General features: G+C 38.5%; 3 protein-coding genes across 8 annotated transcripts; 2 read left to right on the top strand and 1 right to left on the bottom strand.

Moving 5' to 3' along the window:
• Positions 1-1,890: 1,890 nt before the first annotated feature.
• Positions 1,891-3,048, top strand: LOC109117278 (uncharacterized mitochondrial protein AtMg00810-like). The gene has a single exon (XM_019204207.1). It carries the CDS (start codon positions 1,891-1,893, stop codon positions 3,046-3,048), a length of 1,158 nt encoding a protein of 385 aa, XP_019059752.1.
• Positions 3,049-6,235: 3,187 nt separating this feature from the next.
• On the top strand, positions 6,236-9,488 carry LOC104802220 (G-type lectin S-receptor-like serine/threonine-protein kinase SD3-1). 6 transcript variants are annotated; one of them, XM_010525720.2, is made up of 3 exons: positions 6,236-6,517; positions 6,776-6,863; positions 7,027-9,488. In XM_010525720.2, the coding sequence occupies exon 3, from the start codon at positions 7,121-7,123 to the stop codon at positions 9,386-9,388; it is 2,268 nt and encodes a 755-aa protein (XP_010524022.1). In that variant the 5' UTR covers positions 6,236-6,517; positions 6,776-6,863; positions 7,027-7,120; the 3' UTR covers positions 9,389-9,488. The 6 variants fall into 6 exon arrangements, with proteins under 6 accessions (XP_010524022.1, XP_019056729.1, XP_010524032.1 ...); XM_019201184.1 differs by having other exon boundaries at positions 6,763-6,863; XM_010525730.2 differs by having other exon boundaries at positions 6,236-6,574.
• Positions 9,489-11,020: 1,532 nt separating this feature from the next.
• On the bottom strand, positions 11,021-14,088 carry LOC104802208 (guanylate kinase 2). Its single transcript, XM_010525695.2, has 11 exons — positions 13,776-14,088; positions 13,426-13,465; positions 13,142-13,255; positions 12,974-13,038; positions 12,750-12,879; positions 12,280-12,642; positions 12,037-12,158; positions 11,808-11,943; positions 11,676-11,721; positions 11,480-11,573; positions 11,021-11,383 (listed from the first exon to the last, which is right to left on the bottom strand). Exons 2-11 carry the CDS (start codon positions 13,426-13,428, stop codon positions 11,299-11,301), a joined length of 1,158 nt encoding a protein of 385 aa, XP_010523997.1. The 5' UTR covers positions 13,429-13,465; positions 13,776-14,088; the 3' UTR covers positions 11,021-11,298.
• Positions 14,089-14,923: the final 835 nt, after the last annotated feature.

The following is a 14,923-nucleotide window of genomic DNA, read 5'->3' as shown; positions in this document are numbered from 1 at the left end:
CTCTTTCCCCTGTTTTAACTCTGCAATCTGTGTTGTTTATTCCTTCCTTTCATTACAACCTCCTCAGTATTAGTGCTTTAACCCGGCATACATCTTATACTGTTATTTTCTCACACGATTCTTATATCATTCAGGACCCTATTCGGGACTTGATGATAAGGGTGATCTCTTCAACAATTTATACGTTCTCCATGTGCAGTAGTCTGGGTCCTCTGCACATTCCATCCCACAGACCTTTTGCACTACTTTCTCCACCACCAGTGTTGATGTCTGGCATCAACGCATGAGACATCCATCCAGTTATAAAATCCAAGACATTTCTGCTTCTACCCCACCTCGTTTTGTTCATACAAACACATACAATACAGATTGCGACATATGTCCCCTAGCAAAGCTACGTCGTCTCTCTTTTCCAATCGGCGGCAATTTTTCTGATAGACCTTTTGCTTTGTTGCATTTAGATACTTGGGGACCTTTTCCCACTCCCACTGTCGAAGGCTATCATTATTTCCTTACTATAGTGGATGACTTTTCTCGTGTTACTTGGATTTACTTAATGAAATTCAAGAACGATGTTTTGGTTCATTTTCCAGCATTTCTTTCTTATGTTCATGCTCATTTCGGCCTCAAGGTTCAGACCATACGAACTGATAATGCGCCTGAGCTCTCTTTTTGAGCTATTTTATCCAGACAGGGCATCAAGCACCAGTTTTCTTGTCCTTACACACCGGAACAAAACTCGGTTGTGGAAAGAATGCATCAACACATCCTCAATGTAGCCCGAGCCTTACGTTTTCAATCTAATATCCCACTTTGTTATTGGGGAGATTGTATAAGAACTGTCGTTTATCTTATCAATCGAACCCCCTCTCCATTACTCAACCACAAAACTCCCTTCGAAAGACTGACCACCAAACCAGATTATCTGCATCTCAGAAACTTTGGTTGTCTATATTTTGTGTCTATACATCGCAAAGATCGCCACAAGTTCTCTGAGCGCGCTTCTCCCTCTGTTTTTCTCGGCTACCCTATGGATGTGAAAGGTTATAAGGTGTTAAACCTTGAAACCAATGTCATTTCCATCTCTAGGGATGTCAAATTTCATGAAACAGTATTCCCCTTTCATAATTCTACTCCTTCTCAGACAGTTCCCTTACCCTCTTCAAATGTTTCTTCCATTCCTTTTCATTTCTATGACACATCCAGTCTTATACCACCTAGTCCAAATTCGTCTGTCACCCCTATTCTGGATTCTAATATTCCACCCCCTATTTCTCCATCATCTTCTCCTATGATTGAACATCCAGCAAACGTGCGTAAGTCTGAACGTATAACAAGACCCCCCTCTTATCTTAATGATTACCATTGCTACCTCCTTCAACATCAGACTCCTCCCTCTCACAAATCACCTACTAAATATCCCCTTACCTCTTATCTTTCTTACTCTAAACTCATCGAACCCTTCAAACTCTTTTCACTTCGAATTCTCAAACTGAGCCAAAGACTTATAACCAAGCCATCAAGTCTGATCAATGGAAAGCTGCCATGGAAGCTGAGTTAAATGCTCTTTGTCAGGCCAATACTTGGACTGTTTGTGCTCTCCCTTCCGGAAAAAACCCAGTTGGTTGTAAGTGAGTATTCAAGACAAAGTATCATGCAGACGGTACTATTGAGCGCCATAAGGCTCGATTAGTTGCGAAGGGTTATACCCAAATTGAGGGGTTGGATTATCTTGATACATTTAGTCCTATTGCTAAACTAACTACAGTTCGAGTGGTTCTTGCTCTCTTGCAGCCTCCCATCAATGGATTCTGTCTCAAATGGATGTCTCCAACGCCTTCTTGAATGGCGACTTATCGGAGGAGATATACATGTTACTTCCTCCTGGCTATGTTACGCTTAAGGGGGAGACTCTACCTGAAAAACTCTGTCTGTAGGCTGAATAAGTCGATTTATGGCTTAAAGCAAGCCTCTAGGCAATGGAACATCAAGTTGTCTGAAATTTTACTGCGAGACGGGTTCATACAATCTACGACTGATAATTCTCTGTTTATCAAGAACTCTGGCAGCTCAGTGATTGTGATTTTGATTTATGTTGATGACATGATTCTTATAGGAAATGATGCTCTGCTACTTCAGCAAACTAAGACCAACTTACAGACTCATTTCAAGATCAAAGATTTGGGTCCTGTTCGTTTCTTCTTAGGTATTGAGATTGCCAGAGCATCCTCTGGTATACATTTGAATCAGAGAAAATACACCTTAGAGTTGTTGGAGGAATATGGTCTACTTGGTGCGAAGCCTCTCGCAATCCCTATGGATACTAAGGCGAAATTGGGTCTTGAATCTGGAACTCCTATTGTTTATGCCTCTTTTTACAGACAATTGATTGGTAAACTGATATATCTATCCGTTACAAGACCGGATATCAGTTTTGCTGTTCAAAAACTCAGTCAATATATGACTGCGCCACATACTGATCACTTACAGGCGGCATTCCGAGTACTATGTTATCTAAAGCTTGCTCCTTCTCAAGGTTTATGGTACTCTGCTTCTTCCTCTGTTACCTTAAGCGCCTATTCTGATGCGGATTGGGCTTCGTGTCTCGATTCCCGTAGATCCATTATAGGCTACTGCGTTTTCCTTGGCTCCTCTTTAGTATCTTGGAAAGCTAAGAAGCAGGCGACTGTTTCTCGCAGTAGCTCAGAGTCCGAATACAGGGCACTTGCCCAAACATCCTGTGAACTCTTGTGGCTTTCTGCTCTACTGAAGGAGTTGCACATTTCTTGCCCGCAACCATTCACTATATTCTGCGATAATCAATCAGCTTTGCATTTGACAAACAATCCCGTGCATCACGAACGATCGAAGCACATCGAACTTGATTGCCACTTCATTCGAGATCACATCAAGTCTGGACTTCTAAAGCCAATGCATGTCTCTACTACTCATCAACTGGCACATCTTCTCACTAAACCTTTGCCCTCTGATCATTTTCAATATCTCCTCTCCAAGATGGGAATCCAAAATTTGTGTTCTCCATCTTGAGGGAGAGTATTAATCGACATAATGATCACGAGACTATGGTGATGTCTGGCAAGACATGTACAATGGAGGATGGAGTAGTAGACTTAGCTTTTTTCTCATTCGTTTGTGTATATAAACACATATTGTACTATTCTTTAAGAATTAAGCAAAAGTTTTTACAAACTTCTCGCCTCTCGAGTTTTTCTCTCAAGGTTCTTCAATGGCTTTCGCAAATCTGGGTTTTCTGATAAACACCTAAAAAAAGAAAATATTTAACTGCTGACGTGGAGATACGGAGGAATTTAAAAAAAATAAAAAGTATGTATGGGCTGGAGATATTTTAGGAGCAACAAGTACAGAGAGTGAATTGTGGCATAGCAACCTCAAACCTAATCTCGGTCCATTTCCGGACATATGGGACGTTACGAACCGTCGATTGTTTTAAGTGTCCTTTCTCCTTGCATATCTATTTTAGTGGCTCCTATTTTTTTTTTTGTTAATTTAAAAATATATATTTTATATTATTTACATTCAATATTAAGATTGACACATGTCATCTTTTTTTTCAATCAAATTTTCTCTCGAAGATTCTTCGCCATTTATTCTTTTATTTTTTTTATATAGTTATTTATCATCTACCGAGCGGGGATGGACCGACCGTACTCACTACTCACCACCGTCACTTTGTAGGAAAAAATTGTTTTTTTTTTCAAATGGATAGAATATAATATATATATATATATATATATGTATATAAATTCTTTAAAATCAAAGCAATTGATCACGCTACAACATTGCAGAAATCCCCACACACCCAGAGTTCATGTTGTTTCTTTTTAAAACTCAATGTAAAATTTATATAATGCTTATATTGTTACTATAGATTGTTTCAAAAAAAAATTATTCAATTATCTAAAAATTCGATTAGATTTATTTACAAAATTAGAACTGTTATATATATATATATATATATTATAACTTTATAAGCGCCATGCTTGTATTTATTCAAATGACACGAAAAAAGGACGCTAAACTATTGTAGTTTAATTATTAAAGCTACGAGTCTACGACCGACAAAAATAAATAATGTTTGGGGTTTTGTAATGGTGGCTACGAGAGGTTCATTGTGGATGAACCGATCATAGGGTCCAAGCCCAAATTATGGAAAAAAAATAAACGTATATTAAGATGGGCCCACCAAGTGATGGTGATAGTTAACGGCCCAAATCATTGACAATGGGCTCATCATGGGCCCACCTTCACGATTGGTGATTAGAATTAATGATTACCAACAAAATTGGATAAAATATTATTATTATTATTATTATTATTATAAACATTATTAGAGAAAGATCACCAACCGGATATTTTCTTATTTCCTTTGTTGGGTTTAACTACAAAAGTTTGATGTGTTTGTGCGTTTTGTAACGTGTTGGTTAGATCCAATATTAATGAGAAAGTCTCTATATTTATCATTAAGATTGAAATTCATTACCATTTTAAATTTAATTTTATAAGTTTTAATTCTCACTTATTATTCTCTGATTAATTAACATGCACTCATTTTAATGACCAACAAAAGTTATTACAATTTTATATACGAGTACCAATCACCACTTATAATAAATATTATTATGATAATATTTCGCTAAATCCCACTACGATATTCACGATCTTTCTGGACCAAAATTGCATAAGATTTTCGCCGGACTCCTTTCACATTAGATCTAAGATTGTCTAACAATGAAAAATGAAAATTTAAAATATTGACTATAAATATCGATTATGCTCTAATTATCGCAATGAATTTGTACGCATTATATATGTTTGTTATTGTAAATATATAATAAATATTAGATTGGAATAAAATATAATTTAAATAAAAAATTGTTTATTCGTTACTAAAAAGTATTTTGGAAAGCAAAGGATTACAAAACAAAGGGCCCAATTAGTTGAACTGCTCCGAGGTCCATATCCGAATCCCATGTTACCTCCCATTTACATGTTTAACTTTATTTTAATATTTTAATTATTCTAATCACGTGATTAGACGTACCACAGCTTTTGACTTTCTCTTCCTCGAGCGCTTTCCATATTTTTAATTTCATAAGATTATACCATTCTAATCATGTTCATGGACCACGGTCCATATCTCTAACGACCATTTTAGATAAAGTGGATTACATAACAACTATACAGCAAAAAATGAATATGGTATCACGAAGGAAGAATATCGTGTATTGATATCTAAGTTTGAGTGGTCTAATCATAAAAAAAAATACGTAAAACATGTTTTTAATCTGAATTTAAACCCAAATAATTATCCCGATTATCTGAACACAAATACTTTAATCACACATATATGTACAAATGATATGCATTCATATATAATAGTATTATAATTTGTAATCCATGAGACATTATAAGCCATCAAAATTATGGGTTATTTTTAATACTTTTGAGATAATTAGTTTAAGAAAAAAAAATCTCTGTATATAAATTTTCCAAAAAATAAGTTTTTAAAAGTTATTCTTATAAAAAAAAATATAAAAAAATGGTTTCAAACACACGTGTCTGGCCCGACATTCCTCAAACCCGAGGCGGCAAACTTGTCAAAATTATGCCCTGTCCAAAAGCTGACATTATTATTAAAAATAATATCAGTTTATTTATAAAAATAAAATATGAAATGATTTGTAATGGAAAATATATAAAGTTGAATGCTTTATCGTAGTGTCCTCCTAATACAAAAAGCTTATGAATAATCTGCTTTTAGTCGATATGACCAACTCTAAAACAAAGATTAAATGATTATTTTTAAGACATTTTTTAATATTAAAGATTTATATTAATGCGTGTGATTCAAAGGGATTTAAATTAAATGAATTAATGCGCGTGTATATATATATATATATATATAAATGTGGTTTTTTTTTATCAAAATGCAGCAATCTTATAAATATGCATACGCGGTTCATGTATTTAGAATGAAGATACTGTATTCTTGCATAAAAAATAATGTATTTTAAATCAGGAAATCAAGCGCGTTTTACACGATCAATAATAAATGGTTTTTATTATTACTTTATTTAATAATTTCGTAATTATTTGAAACGTTAAGGTCATAAGATTCGTATCCTTTGAATTATCATAGGCTCTCTTTTTTTGTTTCCAGTGGTTAACGACAAAATAAAATAAAAGCCTTCGCCTTTTTCTCCTTTGTTCTTTTGGTTTTTTTTTTTTTACGAATTCTTTTGATTTCTCAGATTTCACTTCGCTGAAAGAAAAAACAATCCTCAAGTTTTGAAGTTTCTCATCGACAAGCTCTCACCAAACCTCTCTCCCCCATTCACATTTATCCCCGAAATCTGCATTTTCCATCAAACGGAGCAGAATTCTCCTGTTTCTGTTTGTTTCTCGGGAAAATTCTAAGGCAAAGGCGGAACCTTTGAAATCCCCATGGTTCTTGACTGGATTCACTCGCGAGCTGGTTAGTGCGCATTCACTGTTTCCTTCTTCAAATTTTTACAGCCTTGCCTTCACAAAGGTCTCATCTTTTTCCCTTTTTCTCCATTTTTCTCAGCAGCCTCACTTTCAGAAATAGAAAGAACAAACCTTTTTCTCTTTTTGTACCCAGGATTTGAAATCCTGCAAAAACGTAATCTTGGGTCCCGTATCTGCTTTGAATTCGAAGCATAAACTCGAATCCTCGCCTTAATATTCTCTCACTTACAGTTCCTTCCTGTAGAAATGAATCAACTTTCCAAATTCCATCTCTCAACGCCTAATGCTCTGGTCAAGTATGTGATCCTTGGTGATATTATCGTGGGTCCGAGGTGAGAAAATAAGTGCGTGTTTCTTCAGTCAGCATCTCTTTCATGTACCAAACGTGGAAGAACTTTTGATTTTTTTTTCCCTCGTCGTCAAGTTTGGCTTCTGTCTGGAAATTAATTCAAACATGGGTCGTTTTGTTTTTGCCTTTGTAATGATTATCTTCAGGTGAGAAAGCTCCGATCTGAAGCATGCCCAGACGAGATTTCAGTTTCTCCCTGTCTTCTGCTGCTGTTTCCATTGCAACCTTGACGAAATCCAAATGATGTTTCGGGTTCTGCCACTGTTTCTCTGTTTAGGGTTTTGGGCGTTACAAGTTGCAGTTTCAGAGATTCCACTGGGTTCTAGGCTTCTTGTCGGTGGTGAAGACAGCTCATGGGCTTCTCCCAATGGTGATTTCGCTCTAGGGTTCTTCAATTCCTCCGATTTAGCAAACCGGTTAAGCATCGGAATCTGGTTTAACTCCAGAACCATCGCTCCTGATCAAAGAAACGTCGTTTGGGTTGCTGGAGCAGACGTTACCGTTAGCGACAACTCTTACTTCGAACTCACTCGGAACGGGGAACTGGTTTTGTTCGATTCCTCGTTGGGTGTTCCTGTCTGGAACAGCAAGACCGGCCGGAATTCTGTCTCCTCGGCTCTTCTCCGTGATGATGGTAATCTCGTCTTGATGAATCAGAAAGATGAGATTGTTTGGCAAAGCTTCGACACTCCATCTGATACGCTGCTTCCAGGTCAGAAGCTATCACCTTTCGAGATGCTTAGAGCTGCTAGCGAGAATTCTAAGTCGAGTTATTACAGTCTTCACATGGCGGATTCGGGCCGGTTAGAACTGAGGTGGGAGAGCAGCATTACTTTCTGGTGGAGTGGAAATGAAGCCCTGGAAGGGAAGAACATTAGTGCTGTTCTTGCGTCAGAAGGAGCGCTGTTTCTAGCGGATGAAGACAAGAGACCTGTTTGGTCTGCATTCGGAGAAGATCATAACGACACAATGGCGAAGTTTCGGTTTCTCAGGCTAGACAGGGACGGTAACCTCAGAATGTACACTTGGAACAGTGGTTCGAACATGTGGAAGCCAGTCTGGCAAGCTATCGAGAACCAGTGTCGTGTTTTCGCAACCTGTGGCCAGCAAGTTTGTTCGTTCAACGCGTCTGGACACGCTGACTGCAAATGCCCGTTCAGGCCTTCCCCGATTTCAGACCCCAAGTGTTTGGCTCCCTACCAGCAGTCAGGCTGCAAGTCTGGCTTCGGCATGGTGGAATTCAAGCACTTGCATCTGTACGGGATCTACCCGGCTAATGACTCTGTTTACTTCCAGATCAGCTCGGATAAATGCAAGAAGATCTGTTTAGATAACCCTTCTTGTACAGCAGTCACTTACATGAACGATGGTACTGCTCGGTGCTTCATGAAGCTAACTCGGTATATCAGCGGTTATTCTGACCCGTCTCTGATTTCCTTATCGTATGTCAAAATATGTTCAGACCCGGTTGCTGTTGATCCAAGATCTTCAAAAGGGTCAGCTTCATCATCATCAACTCCTACGAAATCCTCCGACATATGTCTTTCCTGTCTTGTCGTCGGTGTAACTTGCACAATCTTTGTTTTGTTTCTCGGAGTTCAGATTGGAATCGGTCTATACATCTGGCGGAGAAGGAAGCGAGTCAGTAAGAAAAGTATTCAGCTTTCCCAAGGGACAAACCCGAAGGGACTGGCGGTGTTGTCCATCGATGAAATCAAAGTCATTACAGGAAACTTCAAACACGGAATAGGGCATAAGCTGTTCAGAGGGGTTTTGCCTGAGAATCAACTGGTTGCAGTCAAAGAAATGGAGACGGCCTCCATGGAAGAGAGGAAGTTCAGGAGCTCAGCCTCAAAGATAGGAAGCATACATCACAAGAACCTCGCAAAGCTCGAGGCTTTTTGCTGCGAATTGAGCCAGAGGTTTCTCGTTTACGAATTCGCCAAGAACGGCTCGCTTCTCCGCAACATTCAAGATTCTCCGCGAAGCAAGAAGCTAAAATGGAGAAAAAGAGTCGAAATCTGCATCGCCATAGCCAAAGCCCTCGGTTATCTCCACACAGAATGCAGAGAGTTCATCTGCCACGGGAACCTAAACTGCGAAAACATACTACTCGACGAGAATCTCGAGCCCAAGTTGACGGAATTCGGATTCAGGCCGTGTTCTGCAGACAAAGACGTCGGAGATTTCGGCAAGACAGCGTTAACAGTAGTATCGGGTCGGTGTGATCCAACGGAAATGTACGAATGGGCGTATAGAGAATGGATCGAAGGGAGGAAAGAAACGATCGTAGACAAGGGAATCGAAGGAGGGTTCGACCCAGACGAGCTGGAACGAGTTCTGAGAATATCGTTTTGGTGCGGTCAGGCGGATGAACGGCTAAGACCGTCGATGGAGGAGGTGGCGAAGGTGTTGGAAGGCACATTGTCGGTGGATCCGCCGCCGCCGCCGTTCGCCGGAACAAGATCATCGTCGCCTTCTAACTCGTCGATGTCTGGACCAATCTGAGCGGTTGGATTGCATATCGGTGTATATATAGATTTCCTTGTCGGATCTTGATTTTTAACAGAAAGGAGACAGCGAAGGTTGACTCTTTGTTCTTTGTTTATGGCGGTTGATCAGATAATAACAAATCGAACCATTAAATGGATATCAAAATGAAATGGTTATGATTTTTTTAAAAATTGAAAAAAATAATATAAACGAGTCGAATAAAAACGAATTTTTTGAAAAATATTAAATCTAATATAAAAATAACTAAATCAGAACCGAAACCGAATAAATTTTCGCTGTGTAACGAAGAAAAAACAATTGTCTTTCTTGCCTGAAGCTCAAGTGCTGTCGGGCCGCTTTCTAATGCAAGTGATGCTCTTGTATTGCTTGTTGGGCCATTAAAAGTTTATTGGGCTCATTTTCGGCCCACTAACTTTGTTCACTGTTGTAGGGCCTCGTTCTAGCCCATATTAGCCCATGAAACAATTTCATAAAAATTTGAATATATGTAAAATAAACGGGGGCTTAAAAAAGTATTCCAAGTACCCATAAAGTTAGGGGAAAAAAACAGTACAGTGATAAATATGAATTTCATATTTTCCAATTTATCTATTTTTAATATATGGACCGGAAAATAAGGGCAAAAATCGAAAAGCCTCAAGAGGATTATTTGTGTGGGTCCCATCGCAGCTGAAAGCAACCTGCGCGTTAAACGCACGCGTTGTGTGGACCATACACGAACCTTCCTTCCTACTGCGGCCCCCCTTCACTACCACGTTACCATTATAATGACTACACATTCACATATACATGTACGTACACGCATATACGCGTGTATATATATATATATATATATAAGTAATTCCATTTTATTTAAGAAAAATACTTGGACCGGCAGCAGGTAACTAGATGGCATTTTCGAAATTCCTTAAATTTACATTAATTTTCTATTAGCAGTTGACACACCCATCCACATAGAAGAAATGAACATGTAACATGGGTTGTGATAAAGAGTTCAAATTCTCCACGTAAGAGGAGACTACTTTTGATTCGGAGTCTCCCACCTTTTTTTTTGCTTTTGGACTTGAAACATATACATATATATATATGGGAGGGTGTGGACAAAAATTAAACCGTACGAATCAGTAAACAGAAGCAAGTGGCACCAAGAAAGGACAGAGTGAATAAAACTTTGTTCTGTCCTTTCCTTCTCTCATTGGCTGTAATGTTATTTCCCCCCACACCAACTGATAACTGCACTAACGACCGTTCTTTTGGAGATGAAAAAGCTGTCGACTTTATTTATTTACATAACCCCATCCATCAATTTCCGAATCAATGTTTCCACGCTCGACCCGCGATTCAAAAACCCAATAATGATGTAAATTTATGCATATGATCATATTTATGCTTTTCACAACCAAGATGGTGGACTCGTATTTTAAATATTACCTAAAATTGGATGGTTCAACAAATAAAAAAAAAAAGAAAACTTTCTTTCTCTAAATACGAGTATCCACTTGGCTTCGAATACCCACTTCAGTTTTTTAAAAGATACAGTTGAATCGAAAATCCGATGAATTTGAATTTTCAAATTATCAAAAAAACCTTAGTTTTAAGAATTACTTTTGATTTCGGAGGAGGAAAGGAACACAAAGGAAGAAGTTGAATGAGAATGAATCAATAATTCAGACAAGGAAGAAACTCAAAACGTGTAATAAACGGAACTCTCTCACTCACTCTCAGTTCATAGTTTATTTCGTATCTCCCCAGAGATCATAACTCATCTCGGTCTCTTTCATCAGTAAAAGCCAAATCAATGGTAACAAATGCAACATGGCAACATCATCATCATCATCATCTACTCTGAAACTTTCTCCCTACCCGTTTCGATCTCTAAACTCGAGATTCCAAAAAAATCTTCGTTAGCTCAGTTCAATAGCGTCTACCACTATCCCCCTCGTTCTGCCCGGTGCTCCTCCGTTGAGCAACGACAAATCCAACACGACCCTGATCACCATTACCAGACATGAGAGACCGGAATTCAGAATGACAGATGGCTATATTGCGAAGAGGGTTGAGTTCAAATGGCATAAAATCGTTTACCTCTTCTCTGCCGCCTTCCCGGTCTCTTGAATCGTGATCTTGTTTTCCATCTTTGACACCTTATGCTCTGCTGGAAGATTGACCCCTTCCACAGCTGTAATCAATCAAATTTTCGATAGCCATTAGCTTTCTTTCTCGAGTTTCTTTCGCAAAAGAATGAAAGTTATTATGCAAATGATCAAATCGTTTGTTTAACCTTCCAAGTTGTTGAATGGAACGTTTCCGTCAAGCCCCAGGAGTTTCTGCAACAAAGCCAGTGTCGGTATGAATCAGAATGTGACAGCATTTGCGAGAATTCATATGTTCTGTAATGACAATGGGAGATCACCTTAAGGCTCTCGTAGCACTCCTCGAGGTTGTCGTTATAGAGGATATGATCAAAGATTCCGGAGGATTTCCCCTCTTTTATCTCTGCATCTGCGTTTCTAAGCCTTTTCTGGATCTGCTCTTCTGTCTCGGTTCCTCTGTTTTAACCATTTTAAGTCGGAAATAAGTCTCTCAAAACTACAATGAACGGTCCGAAAAATAGAAGGAAGGGTAAATACGATTTTTTTTACCGGGCACGGAGACGGTCTTCAAGTTCCTCCATTGATGGAGGACAGACAAAAATGAATATGGCATCAAGAGAGCTTGCCCTCACAGATCTTGCCCCTTGAACATCTATGTCAAGGATGCATCTCTACACAAAAGCCATGATCAAAGAGAGAGAACCCTTTGAGGTACACCAGCAGGAAATCATCATCAAGCTTTCAGACTAGGAAAAAAAGGCAACAACTTTCCAAATTTTTCGTTATATATACCTTTCCCGAGTCGGCCACCACCTCAACAGCTTCAATGCTGGTTCCATACAGATTGCCATGAACAGAAGCAAACTCCAGAAACTTCCCATCTTTGATTTCTTTCTCCATAACACTTTTCTCGGTGAAATGATAATGAACACCGTTTTTCTCCATGTTCCTGGGAGCTCGAGTTGTGTGGCTAACTGAGAACCCAAACATGGAAGGGAACTCCTTCATAAGCATCGAAATGAGCGTTCCCTTTCCAACACCGGAAGGACCGCTTACGACAACCGGCTTCTCGGCTATGCCCGTCACACCCTTACTCCATGCAACCACCTCCACTCCCAATAGCTTCTTTTGTACCCGGACATAAGGAGTGTCCACCTAACGACCAAAAGACAACTTCAAATTGCTAGACTAGACCAAATGGCTCATGCCGTGATGGTTCGGGTTCAAGGCAAGGGTTTGAACCAAACTTTCAGAATACTAACCTCGAGGAACCAGATGGAGTCATCAGGACCTGACCCTTTCTTGATAACCAAGATCCTACCTTCTTTTAGCAGAACGGCTGAGTAGCCCTTGCAAGGCTTAGGGCTCGTTCCCAGCACAGTAGGACTAACCCTGCAAAAACAAGCGACAAATCCGTAGGATTTCAGTGTAAAACACGGTCACGAGCGATACCACTACGTAAAAATTCAACCTTTCGATGACCCACCAGTCGTTCGAGCTTTTGTCATGAATCTGAACGCCGAGGGCTTTGTGAGTTCGACCGATCACATACTGTAATAATGATTGATGAGATCTCAAATCAGATCAACACCAAGACATCGAAACAAGGCACATCACTCGAACAGGATTGGATCAAAACATCAGATGAGCTTACCGATCGATCGCCGACATCGACTGATATTGCACTGTGTTCGGATTCGGATTTTGCACCGAAACCATTGGAATGTCCGGTGAGCAGAGGGTCAACAAGAAAAGCCGGTGCTTCTCCCTGGTTAACAGAATCAACATGTGAGAAACCTATGGAGAAGGAACATCATGTCTTGTCCTAAGGGAAAGATTAAACAATAATTTTTGAAACAAGATATAATACATCAGCATCCACAAATTGAGAAAATTTGGATTGTGTTGAGTACAGAGTGAATCACCAAAGAGGCTCACCATAGAGATTCTATGCCTCCAAGAAGACAGACAACTCAGCCTGAGCAATGGCACACACACATATAAGAGATCATTAAAAAAAAACAAGAGAAATTACAATTCCCAAACCTCGAACAACTCGGAAGTTTTATAGAAAAATCGGAACTTTTACATGGAAACAAAAACATGTTGCGCTTTTCCGCGAAAAAGCAGCAAAACCCAAATGCAGATTCATCAAATAAACACCGAAACCGAGACATGAACACGAATCTCAAAACAGGATCTTGAAACCAGCGATCGAACGACGATTAAAAGCACCCAAAATCATATAAACGAGAACAAGCGAGATAGAATCAAACCCATGTTCGTACCTCGAGGAAAAACACCAGAACCGTGAGAAAGGCGGACGCTTTGGGACCGGAATCTGCTGCAGGTGATGACAAATCTTATATAAGAGAGGGGGGGGGAAGTGGATGCGAGAATTGAGAAACAAGTTTAGGGTACTTTTTCAACAAGAAGATTTAGTTTCCCAATATTTCCGCAGATTTCAATCTAAAATGCCTCGTTTGGGCATAAGGAGAAAAAAAAATCAGTGGATCACAGAAATCGAAGACAACTTGGAGACAAGGGGGCCGTGACGGTGCAAGGAAACTGTCTTTGGGAAATTCCCGTAAGGGCTTCTCCGTTATAAAAATAGGGCCAGAGAGAGAGAGAGAGGCGAAGGTGGCTCGTGAATTTTATTTATTTCTTTTTGTTTATTTTATTTATTATTAATATAAATATATTTATTAGTTTGCTCATATTTTTATGAATATAATTGTATACTTGTGTATGTATCTTCCCTATTTTAATGAATTCGGTGTGTGTGATTCCGGTGGCGCTCACTTCACGGAAAGACCTTTTCTTTTTCTTTTTCTTTCTTTTTTTTCTATACTTTTCGTATTTATTAATTTGATATCGTAGGCATGATTATCTTAGGCTTTAGGGTTCCTTTTATATTTATTTCTCCATTTATCTATATGAAAAGATAAAATATATTATTTATGTTGATAAACCCAGTGTATTTCTTTTTCGATACGTGTTTATCTCTTCTTAATATATTAATTAGATAGGCACATAATATGATTATGCGCCTAACGATAGAAAAATCAATTTAAAGAATAAAATCATGTATAACTTTCGTTTTCTGTAATAAATACACATGTGCCGAACCTTATTCTTAATAATAATAATAATAATAATAATAATAATAAACAAACTCTACCAAACTTGCTAAACAAATATATATCAACTTATAATTTAACAAATAAATACACTAAATATTAAAATGTGAAAAAATATTTTCAACTCTTGAAATCAAAAACAATTTTCTACACATGGACGATACGGTTAAGATCAGAATATAAAATTAATTTCAATTAAAATCCGTCAATATACTTATGACAAACAATTTAGATCGAATCATGGACGATATAGCTAAGAACTATGTATCCGATTGTTTTCGATTTCAGAAAAAAAT

This window comes from Tarenaya hassleriana, unplaced genomic scaffold (genome assembly GCF_000463585.1).
Source record: "Tarenaya hassleriana unplaced genomic scaffold, ASM46358v1 Cleome10, whole genome shotgun sequence".
In the NCBI taxonomy this organism is placed as follows: domain Eukaryota; kingdom Viridiplantae; phylum Streptophyta; class Magnoliopsida; order Brassicales; family Cleomaceae; genus Tarenaya; species Tarenaya hassleriana.
The sequence above is the reverse complement of the archived record's forward strand: the minus strand, read 5'-3'. Positions and strand labels throughout refer to the sequence as shown.

Coding starts and splice junctions, on each gene's coding strand:
- LOC109117278 (XM_019204207.1), top strand. CDS start 1,891: ATGTTACGCTTAAGGGGGAGACTCTACCTGAAAAACTCTGTCTGTAGG.
- LOC104802220 (XM_010525739.2), top strand. CDS start 7,121: ATGATGTTTCGGGTTCTGCCACTGTTTCTCTGTTTAGGGTTTTGGGCG.
- LOC104802208 (XM_010525695.2), bottom strand. Junction 13,039..13,141: donor TCGATGTCGGCGATCGATCG/GTAAGCTCATCT, acceptor TCATTATTACAG/TATGTGATCGGTCGAACTCA. Junction 11,944..12,036: donor GAAGACCGTCTCCGTGCCCG/GTAAAAAAAATC, acceptor TGGTTAAAACAG/AGGAACCGAGACAGAAGAGC.